General features: G+C 38.0%; 1 protein-coding gene across 1 annotated transcript in view; it reads right to left on the bottom strand.

Annotated features, from left to right (window-relative positions):
- The window catches only part of TMEFF2 (transmembrane protein with EGF like and two follistatin like domains 2), a gene marked incomplete at both ends in the record, with an annotated part of 221,059 nt that overhangs the window by 26,785 nt on the left and 169,350 nt on the right, over positions 1 to 24,924 (bottom strand). The window contains 2 exons of the mRNA XM_080797869.1: positions 20,760 to 20,819; positions 21,557 to 21,705. Of these exons, the coding sequence (XP_080653995.1) occupies positions 20,760 to 20,819; positions 21,557 to 21,705 (209 nt within the window). The remainder of the gene's footprint in view (positions 1 to 20,759; positions 20,820 to 21,556; positions 21,706 to 24,924) is intronic.

Here is a 24,924-nt window from a genome sequence, read left to right as displayed (position 1 = left end):
AGTAAAAGAAAGGAGGGAAGGAAGGAAGGAAGGAAACATTACCGGATCAGTGAGGAACTGATCACCCCTCATAAGATGTTCATCAGTTAAAATTCTGAGTCCAGATAACTAACAAATCACCATCTCTCGAAGGCACCGTGCCTTCCACACGAGCAAGCACTGTGGGTCTTGGGGTGTTTGGTTCTATCCGCCACTCCGAAATCCTGGGTGCCACCATGCCAAGAAGCAACACGCTTTACTTCAAGGCTGTCACAGTTCAAATTACATCACTTGGTAGTGTCTGAAAATACCTGGCACTGTTCTAGGCTTAGAATTTATTTTGATGAACTCGGAGCAACAACGCTGACTAGAGCGAGAACGATTCTGAAGAGACGCTGTCCTCAGTTGCTAACCATTTTCAGGACTTCATCACATTTATGCAAATTTGGGGAAAGTCGTTGTGTAGCAAGGACTGAACACTTCAGTCAGTAGCTTTGTATGTCATCACTGTATAGGATACCGACGACACTCTTACCAGGGAGACGCTGAGATCACCCATACAAGAGCTGTGATTTACACATGAGAACACCAAGGCTAGCCATCAAAAAAACAAAAAAAAAAAAAACCAAAAAACAAGGAACTGTCACCATTTGTAACAACGTGGATGGAACTAGAGGGTATTACGCTAAGCAAAACGTCAGTCAGAGAAAGTCAAATATCATATGACTTCACTTATATGTGGAAGCTAAGAAACAAGACATAGAAGGGAGGGAAGAATAAAATCAGAAGAATTCAGAGAGGGAGACAAGCCGTAAGACTCTTGACTATAGGAAACAAACGAGGGTTGCTGGAGAGGAGTTGGGTGGAGGGATGGGGTGACTGGCATGAAGGAGGGCACTTGATGTAACGAGGATAGACATACAACTGGGTGTTACATGCAACTGAAGAATCACTAGATTCTACCTCTGAAACTAATTACACGTTATATGTAAATTAATTACATGTAATAATAAAAACAAACAAACAAACAAAAACAAAAAGAACACTAAAGCTCAGGGAGGTTATCACTAAATGCAGGTGCTAACAGAGGTTTCCCTGGGGATGACGGTGTAACAATTCAGATCTACTGAATCAAGGGTTCAGTAGATCTCAATCCTGCGATTTCCCACCTGGGTGGAAATGCGTCCCTTATCCAAAGATACTATACCCCATTTCACAGGTGTTAGCAGGAGATAATGGACACAGGTCAAAGGGGAGAAAAAGGTGAGGAGGTTGGATGGAAAGTTATACTAGTTTTAAAATTACATTAGATGTAAAAGAAAAAATGTTAAAACTATGTAAGATGAGTACAAAATTTGACTTGCCCTTTTTAGGAATTATGACTTTTATATTAAGAATAATAGATGAGATGTACCATGATATCATTTATGCTTCTGATGCTGAATCATATTTTCCTATCAAAATTTTAATTTAAAATTTTTCATAGAACATAATATCTCTAGGCATTTGAGTGTTGATAGTTTTATCAGAAAAGTTTTTCTTTAGCCTTTTAATTTTAAAAGGTTTGTTTCATAGGTAAGATGTGCTCTTAACCCTTTGGAATCATTTCCCAAGACAGGAATGTTGTGGAATTTATAACTAAAGTCACCTACCAGAAATTAGTTGGTACCAGAACTTGCAATAGAACGGGAACCCCAGATATAAGCATTTCCTATTAAGCACGGGGAGATGTTGAGCAGAGTGATTTCCTGGTGAGAACCCTGGCCTATAGCAAGATTTCACTGCCTCTTACATATTTGACAATTTCAAAGACATCCTATACCCTAGTGCTCTAAAAACACAATGCAAAAAGGAAATAACCAGTAGTAGACGTTGGTAGATCAGGACAATATGACAAATTGGAAGAACTGACAGGTAGGTGATGAATAATTTTACCATGACCCTAAAAATAGTGAAGGGATGTTTGCACATTGACACTTCTTTAAAGGCAGATGGATATGCATGACCTGCGTTTTTAGACAGGTGTCAGGAATATTGATGGCTGGAATGGGAGTGATCATTTTCCTGGCAGTGTTGCAGTAGACAGTTTGCATGATTAATGATGCATCGTCGCCTTTTTTTTTCCTCCGAGGGGCAGAAAGGGATATGAACTTCTGTCACCCCAAAGAATGTAAGAATTCTGCCTGAAGGGTAAGGCAGGAGAACTTTGTTCACTTAAAAACGTCGATTTCTTTTGGGGGGGGGGTGTGAAGAAATAGTAGTAAAATGTACAAGTGATCTTGGCATCTGAGATGATCGTTCCTGGTAGCATGATTACAACACGTGTCTTATTAACGGGGCTCTACCCCCAGGCACAGAGGCCTGGCATGGCGGTGGGATGTGGAGTGCGGCGAGCCTGGGCTCTGGCATAAGCGAAAGCGAACACATACAGTGTTTGAGTGAGTATTAAGAACCACTCAAAACAGACAGCACAAGACCAAGACAGGAAGTAAGAGGTGAGATCATCCTCCTAACGTTTGAATTCATTTCAGGTGTTCAGAGACAATTTTCTGATTCAAATCAATTCAATATTGTCTCTAAATCCTGAACCTAGTGAGAAAGAGCTTTTCTTTCCTAAGAATAATACTGTTTGCTCAGGTTTTTAAAATGTCACATAGAACAGTGAAGGAACTATGCTATTTCAAGGCTCAAAATGAAATACAAAGTCTAATGATAGTTTGTAGATGTATTGTGCTAAACCCTGAGTAGCCCATCTACTAAAAATATCATGGTAAGTAAGGGTAAATATAAACTATGGAGCCAAACTACAGAAGTATTTTTTTTTTTCTTTTTCTTCTTAAAGGAATAAAGGGCAACTGTGGAAATCAAATCCCAATATGGGGAAAACTTGTTGATTAAAAGAAAGCATTTTCTTTTTTTTTTATACTGAGAGTTATTAGCTAATAGATTTAGGTGATTAAGAAAGCAGGCAAAAAAAAAAAAAAAAGACAGGCAATTTATACCGACAAAGAAATTTAAATACAGAATAGAGGCTCATTTATATGAGGGGAAGGGAAGGAGTGAGAATTTAATCTTTATGAACACAAGGAATGAGATTATTTCTTTATTTTTTTGTTTACCCAGGGAGAGGACAAGAGTTACAACTTACTAGAAATATTCATGTATTTGTTGATGAAATTCTCAGTAGGTAAAACTTAGAAGAAAAATGTGGGAATGATGGAATGTGTCTTATCTAGAATAGGCCCTTAACATTTCTAACTTGTAATTTTAATTGGCATACTGCTACATTCAAATTCTGTAACTGAGTTTCGTTAACAGGGCTAAATAACATTACCTTAGAATAATACATTTTTTACTCAGATTCTGAAGTATTCTATACATGCCGAGTACAAGGAACTCTTCCATTACTTAGGAACATATTGAGGGGGAAAATCATGGTAACATCATGAACGGTTGCCCCAGACAGCCCTTGTGCTTCTGGGAAAAGGAGTTTGAACGAGGCGTAAGCCAATCAGCAGGAAACAGAACAACCTGGGGCTCAAATTCAAAGCTTTAGATGTAGGCAAAAGAGGATTGAGTCAAACAGCCTTGTCACTTATTTACTTTTTTTAATATCACTCAATTAATACATCCATATTCAGAAACAGGGAAAAAATGTAAATTTAGAACCTAAAATTCTTCCGTTTGAATTTTGTTAAAATTAGATCAATTATGTTACCCAAATAAATAATTATTTCGATCTGAAAAATAATTAAAATTTTGATGACCATATGGAAAACATGTCAGAATAGGTTTTCATATCCTAAATTTGTGCCAGTAATAATACCTTATAGCTACATAGTGAGTCAGCTCTCACAAAAGGACTTCCATTTCCAACACATGTGCAAAAGGCAGAAAATATATAATCTTCATTTGAAAGATTTTCAGAGAGGCTAGGAGACTTTCCTAGATTATGTAACATTTGTAAATTGAGCAGCTAGGTTTAGAATTTAGGTCCTTTGATACTCTACCCAGTGTGTTTTCCACAAAATCAAAACATTTCAGTAGGGAATTAACAAACTGTATACAGAATAACTTTCAATAAATGGATACTTCTATGTTATTTCGTTTATCCACCCCAGAAAGATTTACTTCATTTTTTTTTCTTTTAACAATTAATTTTGGTATAAAACTAGTGTAGATGAAAAAAAATTGTCCCCACTATCAGAGATAGTCTGTTTCCAAAATGGACATCATAAATTTTTAAAAACATTAACACAAATCTTTCACTCAATTTATTTACCAACCCCTCTCTCTTAGGCACTTTTTTGTTCTAGCGTAAAGGCCAATAGCACACATCCTATATGAATGGGTAGTAGCATCATCTAAGACAGAAAATAGCATTGCGGTGAAAGTTACTCATTTGTTTCAATACTAAAGTAATTACTGTAGCAAAGACTTGCTCATTTATCATTTCCTGTTGTCTCCGCTATTTTTTCAAGTTGTCGTTTTAAACAAATATCCTCATTGTCCTCGTTACAAAACCAATAACTTTATTTTACTAGGTACGGCTGCAAACTGATGCGGCAAGGTTTATTCCCCCTTCCGAGGAGGGTGTGTGCCTGGGAGCTTGTGACAGTTTTGCCCATCACTGTCCTTCCCCGAGGAGTGTGGCACAGTCTAGTTGACCGCCAACTTACATTTAGGAGACATCTTCAGTCTCCCTCGCCGTTTCAGTTATGAGGGTTTTTGTGAACACCTGAGATCTAACGTCCTCTCAAGCCTTTTGTTCTGGGAATAGCACGGTTTTAGTCTTACGAATTGCTGTTGGATACTTTAATAGAATTTACCCGGTTGATTTTAAATATATTCCTATGAACCAAAGTTTACAAGTATTTATCCTGTGCAAGTGCCGGATAATAAAAAGAAGCTTTGAATTAGTTGCTTTTGGCTTCTCAACGAATATCATTAAAGATCTTTCAGATGGGTGAGCAGTTTGGTCAAAATTTGTAAGGAACAGCGAATGTGAACTAAAAGGTGACCCAGCTTTGAAAGGAAGCAAAGCAGGGATCCAGGTTATTAGGATACTAGTCAAGAACAGTGAATAAGGTAAGCGGTCCAATTATGACAGAGACTTTGCTTAATTACTTGCAATAACAAAGACTATAACTTCCTTTATAGCTAGATGATTTTTTTATTATTCTGATGGGTCTTTTCAGAAACCGATATTCCCTCTTATTTGTGAATCCCTAAAGCACTTTTAAAAAAAGATTTTATTTATTTATTTGACAGAGAAAGACACAGAGAGAGAGGGAACACAAGCAGGGGGAGTGGGAGAGGGAGAAGCAGGCTCCCCGCTGAGCTGGGAGCCTGATGCAGGGGCTCCATCCCAGGACCCCGGGATCATGACCTTAGCCAAAGGCAGATGCTTAACGACTCAGCCACCCAGGTGCCCCACACTGAAGCACATTTCTATTAATGAGACCGTTGTCATTTCAGAAAAAGAATGCGTGTGTTTGAAGCAGTGAGATAAAAAGTTTGGACTAAGACAATGATCCTTGGTCTGGGGTTGTATCTCCTTTTGGGGCACAGGAGAATTGAAAAATGCTCAGAAAACCCAGCTCCGGACTTCATAGTATCACTTAATTTCTAGAACCCATGTCATATATGCGTGACCATAGTTTCTAACACTATAAAGCAGGATTTTCAAACCTTGGCACTACTCGCATTTTGGCTAGATAATTCTTTGTTGTGGAGCCCTGTCCTGTGCATTGAGGGACGGTCAGCAGTACCTCTGTCCTCCACCCACTAGATGCAAGCAGTACCTCTGCTCTCCCAGACAATCAAAAATGTCTCTAGACATTATCAAACATCACCCTATTTGAGGACCTCTGTCATAAGGTAATGGTCAGTTCCCTCCAGTTCCTGATTTCTGAACCAAAGCTACATACTTGGTTATAGAATCCTAAACCCAGAAAAAAAATATAATATATAATATATATTATTATATGTATATAATGGTGTATATATATATACATATATATATATAAAAAAAATAATGGTTGCTTATCGTTGTTGATGGGGTGTTATGATTACTACTGACTATCGTACTTACAGATGACAATGTGGACACTTTACTAAAAGTGCCCCATAAATAAGCTCCCCTGGCCTGCTGCTGCTTTCTCATGCCTCCGCAGCCAGATTTCATTAAAAATCAGAAGCCAGAACAAAGGTTTCTGTGCCAACCCTGGGGAAGGATGAGTAACTAGGGATGTGGGGACAGGAGTGGGATTTGCTCAGAGATTATTGCAAACAACTGGAAACCTCCAGCTTCCCTGGGGCTCTGTCAATAACAGAAAAATCAGTAGGAAAAAAAAAAAACAGTGGTGCAAGATTTGTAAAATAATTGTGACAGAACATGTACCGTCCGTCAGCAGAAGTAGATTTGGATGCAGACCGCCGGACAAAACACTAATTGCCCGTGGGTTTAGACTCTGTAGACGCGTAACATGCTTTTTCTGGAATGCTTAATTTCTGGAAGACAAATGGAGCTTGTTCCTGAAGCTTCATTTTCGGAGTGATTTTTAAACATTAATTTAATTTTTTTTAGTTAGACATTTATTTCCATTATTAAATGAAATTTTAAATGAAATAGTCTTGGGAGGAGTTTTCTGATGGATGAAATGCACAGCTTTGAATCTAGTACAAGAAAGTGGAGAAATAGTGGTTTGTTGTTTTTTTTTTTTTAGTGGCCTGGAATATATTTTACAGGAATTATTACGTAACACCGTCGAACATTGATAATGCATTCCCAACTCTTTGCAGAACTCTCCATCTCATTCTGTGTGGGATAATTAATAAGTTCATTCTATTTGTTTTAGGGAATTGAACATTAACATAGTCACCAGAAAGGACATTTGTCAGCATAAATGCTCAGAATTATCTCAGTAAATACCAAAAATATCAAACTTGCTTTCTAAGATTTATTCATTCTTCTCTGTTATTGGTCAGATGTCTTTGGATTATATGTCCTAGCACGGTCTTCAAAGTTAACTTTGTGTAAAAACTTTTGTAAGCGTCTCCGTGAAGAAGGACCTACCAACCCAATATGGCTAATGCTGACATTCTGTACGACTATTGTCATTTCCAGGGATATTCACTGACATCCCAGAGGAATTCAGAAGTAAGGCGAACAAGATTGCACTACACTTTTCGAGAGCACCAGAATGCCTTAAATCATCAAATGCTCCTGGGAGAACAGACCTAACTTTAATCTGATTAAATTTATTATATCTAGGAAAAGAGGTAGATCGGACAAGTATTAGCTAGAAATGGAAATGGAAACCCAGACAAAGGAGAATAACACAGGACACTACTGTTAGGTAAGCTCTGAGGATATCCTGGCCAAAGGCACTTATCCTGATCTGAGGGTGGGGGTATCCTTATTGTGTGGTCATTTGCATCTTAGCTCGATACCTTAAACGTCTGAAAAACGTATCTTCTACTCAGGCTCCCTCGTTAAGACAGGACTTCTCGGAGAACTCGACCCTAAGAAGAGAACGGATTGGTCGAGGGACCCGCGTCTTCCGGGTAATGCTTTCTCATCGCCAATCAATACACAGACATTGAATTTGGTTCGTTTAAGTTCACTGCTGAACAACAGCTCACTCTTTTTGAAAATTCAGATTTCTAAGTCTACAAGTCCAAGAGCTTTTATAATGAATTTCGTCAATATTCCAACTCCTGTCCTGTCCCAGTTGTCCGTCTCCACCGAATCACCATGGCCCTCATGTGCTGTCACTGCTGGTTTTCTACTTTAGACTAAGCCTATCTTTCTGCCCCCAATTTCCAACCATTTCCCGAAGCTCACCAGGAACTGTGCTCCATAATCAGCAAACTGCCCCCAACCTCAGAAGTTTCACTGAAGTTTTCATCTCTCTTCTTCCATCCTGAATGACTTTCTCCTTGAATCCCTCATCCCTCTAGTCTTCTCACAAGGTGGCCATGTTCTCTACCCTCTTCTGTATCTCAGGACTCAGAGTGGGGGTGGGTGCTGACCTTCTTGGTCCTTATCACTACGCTCAGGTTACCGGACCACCTCTTCCCTTAAGCCTTACCACTGATTTCCATATGTTGTTATGCCTGAAGTTTGGCTCACAAGTTAGATTTCTCTCTCTCTTTTTTTTTTATTAAAGATTTTATTTATTTATTTGACAGAGAGAGATCACAAGTAGGCAGAGAGGCAGGCAGAGAGAGAGGAGGAAGCAGGCTCCCCACTGAGTAGAGAGACCGATGCGGGGCTCGATCCCAGGACCCTGAGATCATGACCCGAGCCGAAGGCAGAGGCTTTAACCCACTAAGCCACCCAGGCGCCCCTAGATTTCTCTTGATTACATCTGTGTTCAAACTAAAAGTCTAAGCAATTTCCAAATGAACAACTAGGGGGAACAAGCTATGACCCTTGAAATAAGTAACAATGTTTAGAAACACAATTTTTCTGAGAGATTTTTAGTTTCGCAGATATTTGAAAATATTTTTAGTTGATTATATTTGTACACAGTCTCAAATCATCAAGATGTGAGAACTGAATTTTTAATGTGCTTGGTAATGTGGGTTCATATATTTGAAGCATATCAGACTCATTAACAAAAGCAGCAATCAACGTGCTCTGGATACTTCATTTCTTTGAAACTGCTTGAATTCTATTTATTAGTTTTATGGAAAACAGTGGGTCCTGAAATTATGCGGGACATCTGGACAAATCTTACTCGTCTTCCAGTCTCTCACATTCTGGCCATACTTAGGCCACTTTTCCTGGGAATGGAAACGATGTGCTTGAAGTGAAAAGGCGAGGTAAGGTGGAGAAGTAGGTCACTTTCACTAGTGATACCTACATGTCTGCGTTCAACTAGCTTTTCCTCTTTTCCTCCTGTGCTAAACAAAACAACAAAAACCGATCATCAGGGGAAAGAGTTGTCTTTCTGACCTCCATGCTCGGACTTTCCACGTGTGTATGTGTGTGCTGACTGATGATATATAAACATTAACTTTTCTGAGTGGAAATTATGTTTTTCATAACAAACATAAATTCTTATATACCACATTCCTATTATTTTTGCTTGATGCCTTCCCATCATTATGATCACCCATTACACAGGTTTCTTTTCAATAATGAATATGTAGGTCTTTCATATATCCACCCTGGGTTATAAATGACTAATTTTAAGGATCAAGTAGAAAAGAAACATAAATGGTATTGCCATCTTGCACTTCGGTCAAGTCTTATGTCCTCCCACTAAATTTCTATTTGACTCTCATGGTTTAACAATCTGGTGATCGTATTATTTTAAAGGGATTGAACTATAACATACATAAAATTGTGTCGACTGCAGGAAAACTGAAAAGTCAGTCACGTGACACATCAGTGTGCCGAAGACCTGTAAACGGTACGTGCTCCATGAATACTTTCCATAGATGAATCAAAAAGTCAGCCAGAATATCTTGCAACAAGTTATTTGTCTTGAGGAGGGAAAAAAAATAAGCCTTTTGTAACTGTATGAGTTATAAATGAAAATATTTGTACAAAAACTCTGACTAGGTATCATAGGGACAGATCGTAGCCCATACAATGTGTTATAGTTCCCATAAATAAATTTTCAATGGTCAGACCAACCAGGAAAATAGTAACAACAGCTGGCTTACTCGTTTCTTGCTAATATCATCTATCACGTCTTTTAATTCAAACTTTAACAGTAAGGAAGTGGGCTTCTTATGTCCATTGGACAGATGAAAAAACTGAGGCTCAGAAAGCTCAATTGATTGGCTCAAGGTTAAATAATCAAAAGCACGGCCCGTGTTTAAACTCAGCCCTGCCTCGTTTTTAGTGGCCTTAACCACTGAACTGTCTGCCACATCTTAATGGAAGAGAAAGGGAGATGAGTAACACCTCAAGGTGGGCAATTCGCTTCAGGAAGGAGCATTTCAGATAGGGAAAAGTGCACATAAATGATGCAGAATGCATTTATGAACTGGGGCATAAACACAAAGTTTTCCAGAGTCTACCAGGGCCCAAGGCAACTCGTCAGTAGAAAGCCTTCATCTGTGTTGCAAATACTATTTCTGTGTTTATCTATAACCATGAACATAACATAATATTACAGATGACTGGCTACATGATTTTATGGGGAAAACAATGAAAGCACAGAAGTTCAAGAGAGCAGGAAAAATTGTGAGTTAGAGTTCATAGAAAGCTTTATGAATTTTGCAGCACTCTAATGTAAATCCCAGAGGGGAAAATACTTGAATTGAGACACTTTCCCTCGGAAATCTTGAGAAAATCTTGACATCTTAATTCATTTCCTGAGCTTAAATATTCTAGGCTAGTCTGGTGGCACTATAATAGCCTGGGCAAACATTTTTATTTATTTCACTGTTGATACCAATATTTGTGCTACAAGCTGCTGCCTGCATTTGCTGCTATTTATTTCTTTCCTACAGATCAAATTATTGGCCTAGACACAACACCCTTTCCGGTGAAGCGTTCCTTGTGTTCATGAGCGAATGGAGAAAGCTTCCATTTTAAATGCAGATTTTTTCCACATGACTGAATTAATTCATGTTATAAATATGATATGTAACCACTTGATATTCATGTCGATACATAGATAGTGGGAGAGTAATCGAGGCAGGTCGTAGATAAATCAAGCAAGTGCCGTATTTGCATGGGTGGGTGGTCAGTGTGCCAAAATGCTGCATCCAGTTCTGGGTCGACCGTTTAGCTATTGGGAGCTACAATTTTGCTTCCCCCAGTATTTGTAACCCTGTTTTATCGGATTGACGTGAGAGCAAATAAGGTAATGTGAACGGGTCTTGTAAACCTAGAAAGCATCACACACACATTTTCTATTAATGTAGGATCACTTGGTAACAAACGCTTCTCTTTAGTTTCTCTTGGCTATGTGGGGAAATAGGGAACAGAACAGTAAAACTTAAGAATCAAACAAGACAGTGCTTGTAGGGTGCTTGTGAGATGTCGACAAATCAAAGAGAGGAGTAACCCTTTGGAGCATTTCACGGCAAGGTAGATGTCACGGTGAAACCTTGAGTCTGGAACTCTCAAGGGGTTAACCTCTAAAGTGCAGAGTGGGTCCCAAAGTCTCTCAGAATGTTAGGTAGTGACACTTCTCCTCTGGTCGCATACCATTCTCACTCAGCTGGATTCCCGAATTAGTGATGATGGTTTGAGCCTTAGCTCTACCACATGCTCCCTTTTTAGTTAATCTCCCTGAACCTTCATTTCTCACCTGTCAAACGCATATAATATCTCCCTCACATTTCTGTCATCAAGACTGAAGGAGGCAGTGTGCGTGGAAGGCCTTTGTAAATTGCAAAGGCTTCTGCCGAGAACAAGTTATTATGACGATTCACTTAGACCAGGTACCCTTTCAAGACGTCAGTTTCCTCTTAGTGTGGACAAAGGAGTCAATGGAGTCATAGGATGTATGGAACTTGGTCTGAATGTATATCACTGGTTTCTTTCTTTCTTCTTTTAGATCTGAGCTTAATATCTAAATTATTGCTTAAAGATAAGGAAGAGGTTTCTTCATATTTAAGATTTTATTTATTTACTTGACAGAGAGAGAGAGACACAGTGAGAGAGGGAACACAGCAGGGGGCGTGGGAGAGGAAGAAGGAGGCTTCCTGCAGGGCAAGGAGCCCAAAGCGGGGCTCCATCCCAGGACCCTGGGATCATGATCTCAGCCGAAGGTAGATGCCTAACGCCTGAGCCACCCAGGCGCCCCGGAATTTTAAAGACAAAATTTCCTTAAAAATCAAGGCTCCCTCCATGTTAAGACAAACGGTGAAGGGCCACAGTGTAATGCACAATAAGAAGACGGACTTCACACATGCCTGCACCTGGGCTCAGAGTGGGAGACGTGGCTCCCTCCCAAGGCCGTGGAGATGACTCAAGGCCACCTTTTCTTGTTAACTGCTAATAAAAGCAGGGGAAATTCCTTTTCCCCATATACATGCTATCATGTAACGTATTTTTAATCTTTGTTCAGGCTTTCTGACTGTTCTGTGAATCCAGTTCCTGTTAGACTTGTAGATACATGAAGAAAATTAGCTGAACACACTCCCCCTCAAAGCCATTGCCCTTGGTACTCTGTGTTATTTTTTTTCCAATTTGGAAATACACATAAATATATTATTTAATCTGCCACAGAAAGACTACTGGGGACTACACATATTCCAACGTGATGCTCTAGAATCTTACAAAAAGTTATTGTCAAAAATCCCGGCCGTGTGAGAGCTGTGGAGTATTTTATAAAAATCACTTTTGAAGGAAGATATTACCCATTCTGTGCTTTCCAGTGATAAGGAGATCTATGCCAAATATTTCTTTTAAGAACTTAGCATTAGAGAAACTACGTGTGTGGTCTCTGAACGAATTATTTATTCACCTTTCTGTCAGGCAATGGAAACCCAAGTTCCCTTTGGGCAGAGCCCTCAGAATGAGGAGTTCACCTTTGTAAAGCCCAGTGGAGTGCATGTAGCAGGGACTCTAAATAAAAATTTGCCGAATGACCTGATTAATCATATTTTCTCTTTTCACGTTGGTTGCAAGGAGGCTCAGGGCTAAACGCAGCAAATGTTGGTGATATAATCATTTCCCTCTACAATTCTCTCTTACGTTTTCACTTTCTCTTTAAAGGAGCTCATTGAATATACTTTAATTACAAACCACTACAAATCCTTTTGGAAACTGGTACAAAATGTCATAAAAGAAAATTCATTTTATTTTCTAGATGATAAAGACAAAATCACTTAAGTTTGTGGTTTGTTTTGCTTTTCGTGTGTGTGTTTATGTGTATGTGTCTGTTTTTTACATTGAACAATATATAAATTAAGTACATTTTCACTGGAAAAATACGCAGCTACTTTTTCTGAAGCATGATCAGATTTTTAGACAGAAAAGCAAAACAGTCAGAAAACACACATACCAGATGAAGAAAAACAAAATGGCTGAACTTCACTGTTTCATTCCAAGACACGAGGGGAAATTTTTTTTTTTTTTAAAAGAAAATGTTGCAGATTTCAAAGAGGTGTAAAACATTTGCTATTTATAAAATATGCTATTTATAAAAACTTCCAGAAGGAAAGTTTAATATTAGCATTTTAAAACAATGGAAATCCCTAAACCTCCAGCTCTGTGGCTTGATAAAATTGTATTCCCTGAGCCTTTCTGCAAGTAAAGAGAAAAACCTAAACGGAAGCCCAAGTCTTAGACCGATGAAGGGAGAACGACATTAAGTAGCCTGTTTGGCTTATCAGACAGAGATCCTGTCACTCGGCCTTGAAATAGATCCAAAGCTCCTGATTCAGGACTCACTAAAGCCTTGGGTCTCATTAAACGAGAGAGAGGGCAGAATAGAGACCCAAGTCAAGTACAACCAGAAAGTAATGCTGGCTGGGATGACTTGGCGAGTTCTTTGATTTCCTAGAGTCCATTTCAGGTATATCTTGGAACTCACAGCTCAGCACAAGTTCGGTTTACCGCTCCTTAGTCTTGTTGGAGGCATGGCTCTCTTTGTAGTTGTTTTGTTTTTTTTTGCTTTTTTGTTTGTTTTTTTGTGAATTGGCCCTTGCTCGTCCTTACTGAAGTCTCTATTTTGTAAATGACATTAAATATGAGACGTAGCATATTTATTTTTAGATTTAGGCTCTCTAAATTATTTTTCATTTTTGTAATCAGTACGGTGTGCTTTTTGTACTGACAGCGATAAGGTAGGCTCAAATGGGAAAAATAGGGGTGTTGCTAAATGTTTTTAACCTCTCCTATTAACAACGTCTAAGGAAAAATGAGAGTGTGTTAAGATGGGTACTTCCCTCCAGTGGGAATGTCCGTCGATGTTTGTCTAACAAGGGAAGTGGCTGTGACATTAAATGAGCTTGTGAGCAGATAGCAAACTTCTAGGAATGTGAGTCACACAGTTCCTGTTTTCCCTTCTTGGGGAGATTTGAAAATGTGAAACAGAAATTAAGAGGACAGTGACATACTGAGGCTCCATTTGGATTCTTTTATTTTTCGAAAGTTTGTATTCCAAAATGTATGAAAATGTAAATACTACTGAAAGCCTGGACGTGTTGAGGGATGTGGCTATTATTTAAATATCTCTAACAAGGGGTATGCATTGTGTTTTAATAAGATTAGAATGAAGATAAAGGCATCTAAATTAACTTTCGTGGGAGTTTTAAAGTAGGTAATCGGTGCTTCATTAGGAATTGCAAGCTCCGATTGACATTATCTTTGTTCCTGTCTTAAATCTGGATTTCAAACAAACACGTGTTTTTAAACTTTACTTTTATCTTAAAAGTTTTTCTATGGAATTTACTAGATAAACCTGATGTCAAACTAGCAGACCTTGGACAACACTGAGGGTCTGAAGTGTTTTCATTTGCACAGATTTAAAAATATATTCTTTTTCCTTCTCATGTTCAATAATGGGATAAGATAGGAAATGATGCCAACTAAAAGAAACGACACTGAAGGTCAAAAATTATGTTTGACGCCACTCTCAGTAACAGACAGATCGTCCAAGCAGAAAATCAATACAGAAGCAGGAGCATTGAATGACACATTGGGCCAGATGGACTTCGTAGATATATACCAGACATTCCACCCTAAAACAACAGAATACTCATTCTTTTGGAGCACACATGGAACTTTTTCCAGAATAGACCACATATTGGGTCACAAATCAGGGCTCAACTGATACCAAAAGATTGAGATTATTCCCTGCGTATTCTCAGACCACAATGCTTTGAAACTGGAGCTCAATCACAAGGAAAAGTTTGGAAGGAATTCAAACACCTGGAAGCTAAAGACCACCCTGCTTAAGAATGTTTGGGTCAACCGGGAAATCAAAGAAGAACTTAAACAATTCGTGGAAACCAATGAGTTTGAAGACACTTTGGTCCAAAACCCATGGGATACGGCAAAGGCGGTCCTAAGGGGGAAATACATAGCCATCCAAGCCTCCCTCAAAAAAACTGAAAAATCCAGAATACACCAGCTCTCTTTACACCTTAAAAAACTGGAGACTCAACAGCAAATTAAGCCAACCCCACACACAAGAAGGGAAACAATCAAGATTAGAGCAGAGTTCAATGAGATAGAAACTAGAGATACAGTAGAATGCATCAACAAAACTAGAAGCTGGTTTCTTGAAAGAATCAATACGATCGATAAACCACTGGCCAAACTAATCCAAAAGAAAAGAGAGGGGACCCAAATTAATAAAATTATGAATAAAAAGGGCGATCTCATGACTAATACCAAGGAAATAGAAACAATCATCAGAAATTATTATCAACAGTTATATGTCAATAAGTTAAGCACCCTAGATGAAATGGATGCATTCCTGGAAACCTGTAAACTTCCAAAACTGAATCAGGAAGAAATTGGCAACCTGAATAGACCAATATCTAATAACGAGATTGAAGCAGTGATCAAAAACCTCCCCCAAAAATAAGAGCCCAGGACCTGACAGATTCCCTGGGCAATTCTACCAAACATTCAAAGAAGAAATAATACCTATTCTCCTGAAGCTGTTTCAAAAAATAGGAAGAGAAGGAAAACTTCCAGACTCTTTATGAAGCCAGCATTACCCTGATCCCCAAACCAGGCAAAGACCCCATCAGAAAGGAGAATTTCAGACCAATATCACTGATGAATACGGATGCCAAGATTCTCAACGAGATCCTACCTAATAGGATCCAACAGTACATTAAAAAGATTATCCACCATGACCAGGTGGGATTTATCTCTGGGGTGCAAGGGTGATTCAACATTCACAAATCAATGTGATAGAACAAATCAATCAGAGAAGAGAAAAGAACCACACGACCCTCTCAATTATACAGAAAAAGCATTTGATAAGATACAGCATCCATTCCTGATTAAAATGCTTCAAAGTATAGGGATAGAGGGAACATTCCTCAACTTCTTAAAATCTATCTATGAAAAACCCACAGTGAATATCATTCTCAATGGGGAAAATCTGACAGTCTTGTCTTTGAGATCAGGAACATGACAAGGATGCCCACTCTCACCACTGTTGCTCAACATAGTACTAGAAGTCCTAGCAACAGCAATCAGACAACAAAAAGAAATAAAAGGTATTCCAACTGGCAAAGAAGAAGTCAAACTCTCTCCCTTCACAGATGCCATGATACTTTATATGGAAAACCCAAAAGACTCCACCCCCAAACTACTAGAACTCATACAGCAATTCAGTAATGTGGCAGGATACAAAATCAATGTACAGAAATCAGTTGCTTTCTTATATACTAACTATGAAAATATAGAAAGGGAAATTATAGAATCATTTCCATTTACTATAGCACCAAGAACCATAAGATACTGGGAATAAACCTAGCCAAAGAGGTAAAGGATCTGTACTCAAGGAACTACAGAACACTCATGAAAGAAATTGAAGAAGACACAGAGAGATGGAAGTGCATTCCATACTCATGGATTGGAAGAACAAACATTGTTAACAGTCTATACTGTCTAGAGCCATTTATACTTTCAGTGCCATCCTGATCAAAATTCCACGGGCATTTTTCAAAGAGCTGGAACAAACAATCCTAAAATTTGTACAGAACAAGAAGAGACCCTGAATTGCTAAAGGAAAGGTTGAAAAAGAGAAATAAAACTGGGGGCATCATGTTGCCTGGTTTTAAGCTTTACCACAAAGCTGTGATCACCAAGACAGCATGGTACTGGCACAAAAACAGACACATAGACCAGTGGAACAGAGTAGAGAGCCCAGATATGGACCCTCAACTCTGTGGTCAAATTATCTTCGACAAAGTAGGAAAAAATATCCAGTGGGGAAAAAAAAAACAAAACAGTCTCTTCAATAAGTGGTGCTGGGAAAATTGGACAGCCGTACGTAGAAGAAAGAAACTCGACCATTCTCTTATACTGTATACAAAGATAAACTCGAAATGGATCAAAGACATCAATGTGAGGCAGAAATCTATCAAAATCCTAGAGGAGAACATAGGCAGTAACCTCTTAGACATTGGCCACAGCAACTTCTTTCAAGATATGTCTCCAAAGACAAAGGAAACAAAAGCGAAAATGAACTTCATTGACTTCATCAAGATCAAAAGCTTCTGCACAGCAAAGGAAACAGTCAACAAAACAAACAGGAAACCCACGGAATGGGAGAAGATATTTGCAAATGAGAGTACAGACAAAGGGCTGATATCCAAGATCTATAAAGAACTCCTCAAAAAACAGATAATCACATCAAAAAATGTGCAGAAGACATAAACAGACACTTCTCCAAAGAAGACATACAAACGGCTATCAGACACATGAAAAATGTTCCTCATCATTAGCCATCAGGGAGATTCAAATCAAAACCACATTGAGATACCACCTTACACCAGTTAGAATGGCCAAAATCAGCAAGACAGTAAACTAACAAGTGTTGGAGAGGATGTGGAAAAAGGGGAACCCTCTTACACTGTTGGTGGGAATCCAAGTTGGTGCAGCCACTTTGGAAAACAGTGTGGAGATTCCTTAAGAAATTAAAAATAGGGGCACCTGGATGGCTTTGTGGGTTAAAGCCTCTGCCTTCAGCTCAGGTCATGATCCCAGGGTCCTGGGATTGATCCCTGCATCAAGCTCCGCATGGGGCTCTCTGCTCAGCAGGGAGCCTGCTTTCCCCCACCCCTCGCCTGCCTCTCTGCCTACTTGTGATCTCTGTCTGTCAAATAAATAAATAAAATATTAAAAAAAATTAAAAATAGAGCTACCTGTGACCCTGTAATTGCACTACTGGGTATTTACCACCAAAATACAGATGTAGTGAAAAGAAGGGCCATCTGTACCCCAATGTTCACAGCAGCAATGGCCACAGTTGCCAAACTGTGGAAAGAACCAAGATGCCCTTATATGTCCATATATATGATGGAGTATGATGCCTCCATCAGAAAGGATGAATACCCAACTTTTGTATCAACATGGACGGGACTGGAAGAGATTATGCTGAGTGAAATAAGTCAAGCAGAGAGAATCAATTATCATATGGTTTCACTTACTTATGGAGCATGAGGAATAACACGGAGGACACTGGGAGATGGAGAGGAGAAGTGAGTTGGGGGAAATCGGAGGGGGAGACAAACCATGAGAGACTGTAGACTCTGAGAAACAAACAGGGTTTTAGAGGAGGGTGGTGGGGGGTTGGGTGAGTCTAGTAGTGGATATTATAGAGGGCACGTATTGCATGGAGCACTGGATGTGGTTTGAAATTATTTTAAAAAATTATCTGGGGATGCCTGGGTGGCTCAGTGGGTAAAGCCTCTGCCTTTGGCTCAGGTCATGATCCCAGGGTGCTGGGATCGATCCCTGCATGGGGCTCTCTACTCAGCAGGGAGCCTGCTTCCTCCTCTCTCTCTGCCTGCCTCTCTACCTACTTGTGATCTGTCTGTCAAATAAATAAATAAAATCTTAAAAAAAAATATCTGTTTGAAACCAAATTCAAATGTGATTTTTTTTAGAAGAGAAATTTAACTCCCAATCTCTTTGAAAATGGGCATTCTGTAAAAAGGTAACACGAATGACAATGACAGAGTGGTAAACTCCAATATGATATGTAATGTACAATTTTATAAACTCACATATACTTGCATATTGATGCTAATCAGCTTGACAAGGTCTTTGTTTCAGGGAGAAACTTGATTTTCCTAGGAGTCCAATGACTATTGTTCCAATAGCGAAACAATAAAAATGAACATTTTTGAAGATTTTTTTCCAAGTGAATTAGTTTGCAAAACAAGTATAAAGGTATTTTAAGCACAGTTAGTAACTTTTTATATGAAAGTGAAATCTTTATGAAATCTTCAAATACTTTAGGCTACAGTAAAATTAAATATGCCAGGTAGTGGCTTACAATACCTTTGAGATAAAGCTATTGTTTATAACAAAATACAGAATTTAAATTTTATTCATTTAACATTTAAAATGTATAATATTAGTCTCAGACCTTGATTTTTCATTATCTTTTATCACTTTTAATACTTTCCTGTGAATCAGCATATTCCAAAGTGCATTCTTGGGAATACCAGTACTCAAAAGTGCCGCAAAAACATGGATTATATTTCAAATAAGTTGGATAAAAGCTATTCACTCTACGGAATTATTAATAATTATTTTAGGTGTGATAATAACACAATTGTATTTAAAAATGTTGATCTTTTAGAATTGCAGGCTAAAGTATTTATGAATAAAATTATGCAATTTCTGGGATCTCTTTCCACATATTTTGAAAGTGCTGAAAGAGGATGTAGTTGGAGATGGGGCGAGATTAGCCATGGGTTGATGTTACTGCATTTGAGTGGTGAATACATTTGCTTCATTATACTACCCTACAGCCTACATTTGTGTGTATTTTGTATATATTAAAACAAAAACTAAAAAATAAATAAATAAAAGGTGTGTATCTCTTAAAAATTTTACAGTGCACACAAGAGCTGTAAGGTGTCCTGGGTGAGAAAGTCATCTGTTTATCTGGATTTCTCCCAAATTTATGGACCATGGACTGTTCTTTTCAAGGAATACCTGCTTCTATCTCTTCTGGGCATTTGGGAACAGCTCTATCATAGTAGAATTAATGTTTTTCCATGTATCATTGTCCAGGATAACTCCAGGCTTCTAGCACATGAAAAGTTTTATTTACATGTTGAAAACCATTAAGATAAAAATGAAGAATTAAAAAAAACCTTTTTTGTTATTTCCAAATTCTGAGAGGTGTGAGGTATCCATAGTACAACATCTGATCTCAATTTCATTGAGATTAATTTTGTATATAAAAATAATTCAGAAATATTATTAAAATACAATTTCAGAAAAAATGAATGATAACACATATCTTGAAATATAAGAAGCGTTTCTTGGTTGACTACTGACCAAAAATCTAGTTATCGCTGTTTAATATTTAAGTGAAAAGCTCTTTAAAAAACAAAACTCTACATATCAATAATTTTACTTTTATATTTTAATTCTAAGTTTTTATAAAATTTCATAACTTGTTAAAATACTATTTGCATACCCATAAGTTATTTCTCACCCTAGAAAAATTATATTAGATAGAATAGTTCTCAAAATAATATTCTAGAACTGCTAAATAAAATTAACATTTTTATATAAATGCTTGATAATTCTGCACAAGTCAGACTTTACATTATACTTTTAAAATAAATTTTTATTATTTTTAAATAAATTATTATTTTAAAAATAAGTTACATATAACTTTTGAACTTTGCATTTAAAGAGATAGCCTGTATTATTTATAGGTGTCCTTTCTAGCTGTTTAGAGACTAACAAACTTTTTTATTGTTGACTTTAATGGAAATTCAAACAAGAATGTTTGCATTCATTATAATATACTGCCAAAAACTGCATTAGTTTCCACTGATGCCCATTAATTTGATAAATGTTTTGTCATTTGTACCATTTGCACTGTCAAAACAAGTTAGTTATATCTTACTGACATTTTTGACAAGTGCTTTAACTCTGGCAAGAAAAAAAAAGGCATTTTACTTGCTACAACATAAATTCACTATTGCTTATTGAAAGTTTGAACCAAACAAGGGAAAATTAGTACATGTCAGAAGTCTTGCAAGATTCAACTTAGGATTAATGGTTAAAAAAAAAAAATGATTTCCCCCTACTCTTTTTTATAGAAGTGCTCATATTCTATAGTAGAAAATTTATAATGTACCTGCATAATCTGTTCTTGCATAATGCCCATCCTCAGATTTAGTTGTTGTAGTTGTGTTATCTGTGTTAAAAAAATTAACAATTAATATTGATTAATTGCTTCTTAAACATCTAATGTCAAATTTATATTTTTCCACCAATAGTACCTTCACTGTCACTTAGGAAATTTTACAACTATAGTTCTAAGCTACCTTTATGCAAAGACAGGTTTACATCACTTTGCTTGAGAGCAAATAATAGAATGATATCAGCTTTCTAGAGTTTGGGACAAAGGGAAGTTTCACAATTATAGCGGAGATAGATGGATAAAGGAGTAACAAGTCAAAAACCAAGGAAATGTTTCTTTCTGAATAAGAAGCAAAACAGGACATTCTTATACATCCTGCTTTAAAAAAATGTTCTTGAAATATGTCTATTGATTCAATACATAAAAATGGTGTGATTTGTTTTTAACTTCAAGGTTTTCTAATAAAACCTCAGATTCTTTGCTAAAGATGACTTTGACCCCCCCCCCCCCCCCCCCACTGTGCAGGGAGAATGTCAGCTGCATGTTGCCTCTGTGTTTCCGCCATTGTGAAGACACAGTCCCGTTACACGGAACAAGATACGGGCTGCTGCGGAGAGGCTGTCCAACGCCTACACTCACCACGAATGCCACAGTAGACTCTCCCACCAATTATGAACCAGAACCGTCTTCCGGAAAGGGACTAGCTCGCCTAATAAGGAGTTCTCTTCACTTTTCATCTCTACACTAAGACTAAAAACATTCTTTGAAATGAGTTTTGGTACAAACATTACCTTGACATCGACCCAACGACATGACTTCAATTTTCTCCTGTTTCTGACACGATGCCTCTTTGATCTGACACGCGTTATCGTAAGACTTCCCGTCGGAAGCACACAGGGGGTTGAAGTGGGTTTGGGAACAGTCGATGTTGCACACGCACCTAAAGGAGGAGAGAGGTCCAAGTGGTGAGGGGTCGGCCACATGGTGATGGACAGTAACTAGACGCAAGACGGCGGGCGCGTCCAAGTGTGTGCAAATACCAAATCACAAGCTCCTTTACCTGAAACGTACATAATGTCATATACCAATTCACCTCAATCAATAAAAAAAGAAAAAGTAGCGTCGGTATGTTGTTATCACGTTATACAGGAAAGAGAAAGTGGGAGAACGGCCAGGTTGCCAACACACAAGTCGGCAAAACTGAATTGTATCCTTCCAGGGCGGCTCCTTCACTCTTTTACCTGAGATGAAAAGAGGCACAGAACTCGCTGAAAATAACTCAAAAGACTGATAAGAGGATTAAAAAATTTAAAAAGGAGAAAATGCAGAAAATAATCATCAGTAAATCTCTGCCATTGGAACTTTAAAAACACGTGGGTAAGCCGCCGTGATGTCAGCAGAATTCGAACAGGCTGAGGTCGCCTTGAAAGTCTGCTTTACACTTCCTCAAATGGGATCTTACTGTGTTACTTCTGTTCTCGGGGTATCTGAACGGCGAGCGCGTGAGGAAAATGATGCAGAGGACGTTTGCAAGAAAGCAAGCCGGGAGATCGCTTGGAGCGCAATCAGGAATTCTCTCTCTCGGCTACATGGGAATGCGCGGGGCGTGCTAAGCGGGAATCTTTGGAGGCCCTTACCTTGGGGGCAGCATAACACAGTTTGAGAATCAAATGAAAGATATGGCTCTCTCTTCAGAAATACTCATACTCACACCAAACAACTTTTTTGCATAAAATGTTAGAGCGTGAGCCCCTTGAAACCTGTCCCATGGACCCCTTCCCCAGACATATGCTGTTTTTTCTAATTCTAGCTTTGAGTAATAAACACAAGTTGATTATCACTCACGACTTTAATATTTTTCTATAATATACATAAAAAGTTAGTGAGTCAATGAGAATGAAGTTGCCTGAATTAGAAGAATTAGACATTCCTAGCAAACTTGATAGGACTTTTCCTATGTTCTTATAATTCTGTGTATTTTACAGTCTACTTTGTCACTCGGAATATTTTTATATGTGTGTAAATACGTTGTTGCCTTAAAATAAAAACTTGTATTTTAAATTTCTATTCGTATTTACACTATTTTTCTAAATAGATTATATGCTTCGCTCACATTTACCTCTGTAGATCTTACTCAGAGCTGGGCATGTGATATGATGATTACAGTAACAACTAGCTTACCGCACGCTGGGTTCTTAACGTGCATTGCTTTATTTAATCTTCACAACAGCCATTTTATAGACCAATGATAGCGCAATTATAAGGTCAGGAAGCTAGTAAAGTGTGGCACAAGGACCACCCACGGACGTGTTCAAGTAACATATAACCCCTTTCCTCTCACCATAGGCTGTGTGTTAGAATCTCCTGGAAAACTTTTAAGTATACCGATTTACAAGCAGGTTGCTGGGCCCCAGTAACTCTGGGGGTGGCGCCTACGATTCTGCCTTCTTCGGCTGTCAGCCGGGCACCAGATTCACCTCCCGGGAACCACTGCTTGATCCACTTGTTGAATAAGTGAGAGGGGGTTTGTCTACACACCAGCACTTCTCAGAGTGTGTCCTTAGACCATCTGGATCAGAATCACCTAGATCGCTGTCGAAAGTGCTGGCAGAAGTAGTGCCAATGCCCTTAATTTTTTGTCAGAGAATTGCTTTAGGAGCACTTGGTTATTTTTACTTTCACATACTTAGGAACAAAGAGCTAGGACAGATGGTAGCCATCTCTGAATGCTTAAGTCATCGAGTGGTTAGTTAAGTGCTGATCTGACCTCGGCCCGATGGCATCGGAAAGATCTGAGATTGACAGCCGCCTGCGTGTTCAAGAGCTTTTGGTCCTTCTCACCACGCGTTTGGGGAAGTGACTTTGTAGATCAGCCTTGTTCTCCTTAACCATTTGTATTAAAAAAGAGGTGAGGAGATAGACATTGTGTTGTTTTTTTTTTTTAAGTTGGTTCTATTTTACCTTCAAGAAAATTTATTGTTGTGTTAGACTCTGGGGACTATTTCCTTGAAAGACATCAACATAATTATCTGTAACTAATAGCAGAACAGAGAGAAAGTCATGTTTTCTTGTCTATCTAAAGAGTAAATTATATAGGATATGAGGGCTCTGCAGGTATCCTCCAATTATTTTTAATATCCGAGTTTATTAAATTTAATTAGTTGAAAAACTGTGCAGGATTCCAGGACAATAACCTGAAACTCTGCTGATAGTACCTGAATTATCTTTGTATTCCCTGCACCACCCAGGACTTTGTATACACTAGTCATTCAGTAACTGCAGGTAGTAGATAAATAAATGAAATGAATAAATATAATAACATGGCCCTATATTCTTAAAAAAGGATGCAATAATATAAATTATCATTACTATATTGTCATAAAAACAGACATAGGGTAGCTAAATAATTTTCTTGGCAGATATTAAATGTTCTCACTGAGCTCAAATAATGACAATAATAATAGTAGCTTACTTAATGATAGTGTTATTATGCTTTATATCCCATTACTCCTTTCATCCTTCTCTCTCTCTGAGGTAGCTACTATTGCTATCTTCAGCTTACAGATGAGAAAATCGAAGCTTGGAGAAGTCAAATAGCTTTTATGGGGAAGAACTTAATTTCCAATACAGGCAGTTTGATGCCAGAAACAACACTGTTGCACAGACTGTTCAGTACAATGAAAAAGAAGACAAACCCAAATTCCCAATATTAACTAATTAAAGGAATACCTTGGATGAATAGGACTTGAAAAAATAAGGCTATGTCTACTCTTGGAATATTGATCGTGGTTTTATGAATCTAAGTCACAATGCCTCTTAGTCTCTGTCTTCCCAAACAGATGATCCCGACTTTGTAGTATCATAGGGATGTATCAGCAAATATTCATTTGAAGGCATTCTGAACTAATACCCGATTCTTAGAATGAATAACAAATGATGTGAATTAAGTGAATCTGACTACTTAAGACATCAATAGTTAACACTATTTTATCCTTAACAAAATTCGATATAAAGTTGTTTCTACTTTTTATAAAAACATACATTTAGACAGATACACATACAGACTCACAAACGAACACTCCAACTAAGTTTTAGCACCAAATCTTTTCCAAGTAGCTCTTTCAAAACTTTCAAAGAGCCTGGAATTTTCTAAAGTTTG

This window comes from Martes martes (genome assembly GCF_963455335.1).
Source record: "Martes martes genome assembly, chromosome: 3".
Lineage (NCBI taxonomy): Eukaryota > Metazoa > Chordata > Mammalia > Carnivora > Mustelidae > Martes > Martes martes.
This window is presented reverse-complemented; position numbering and strand designations above follow the sequence as displayed.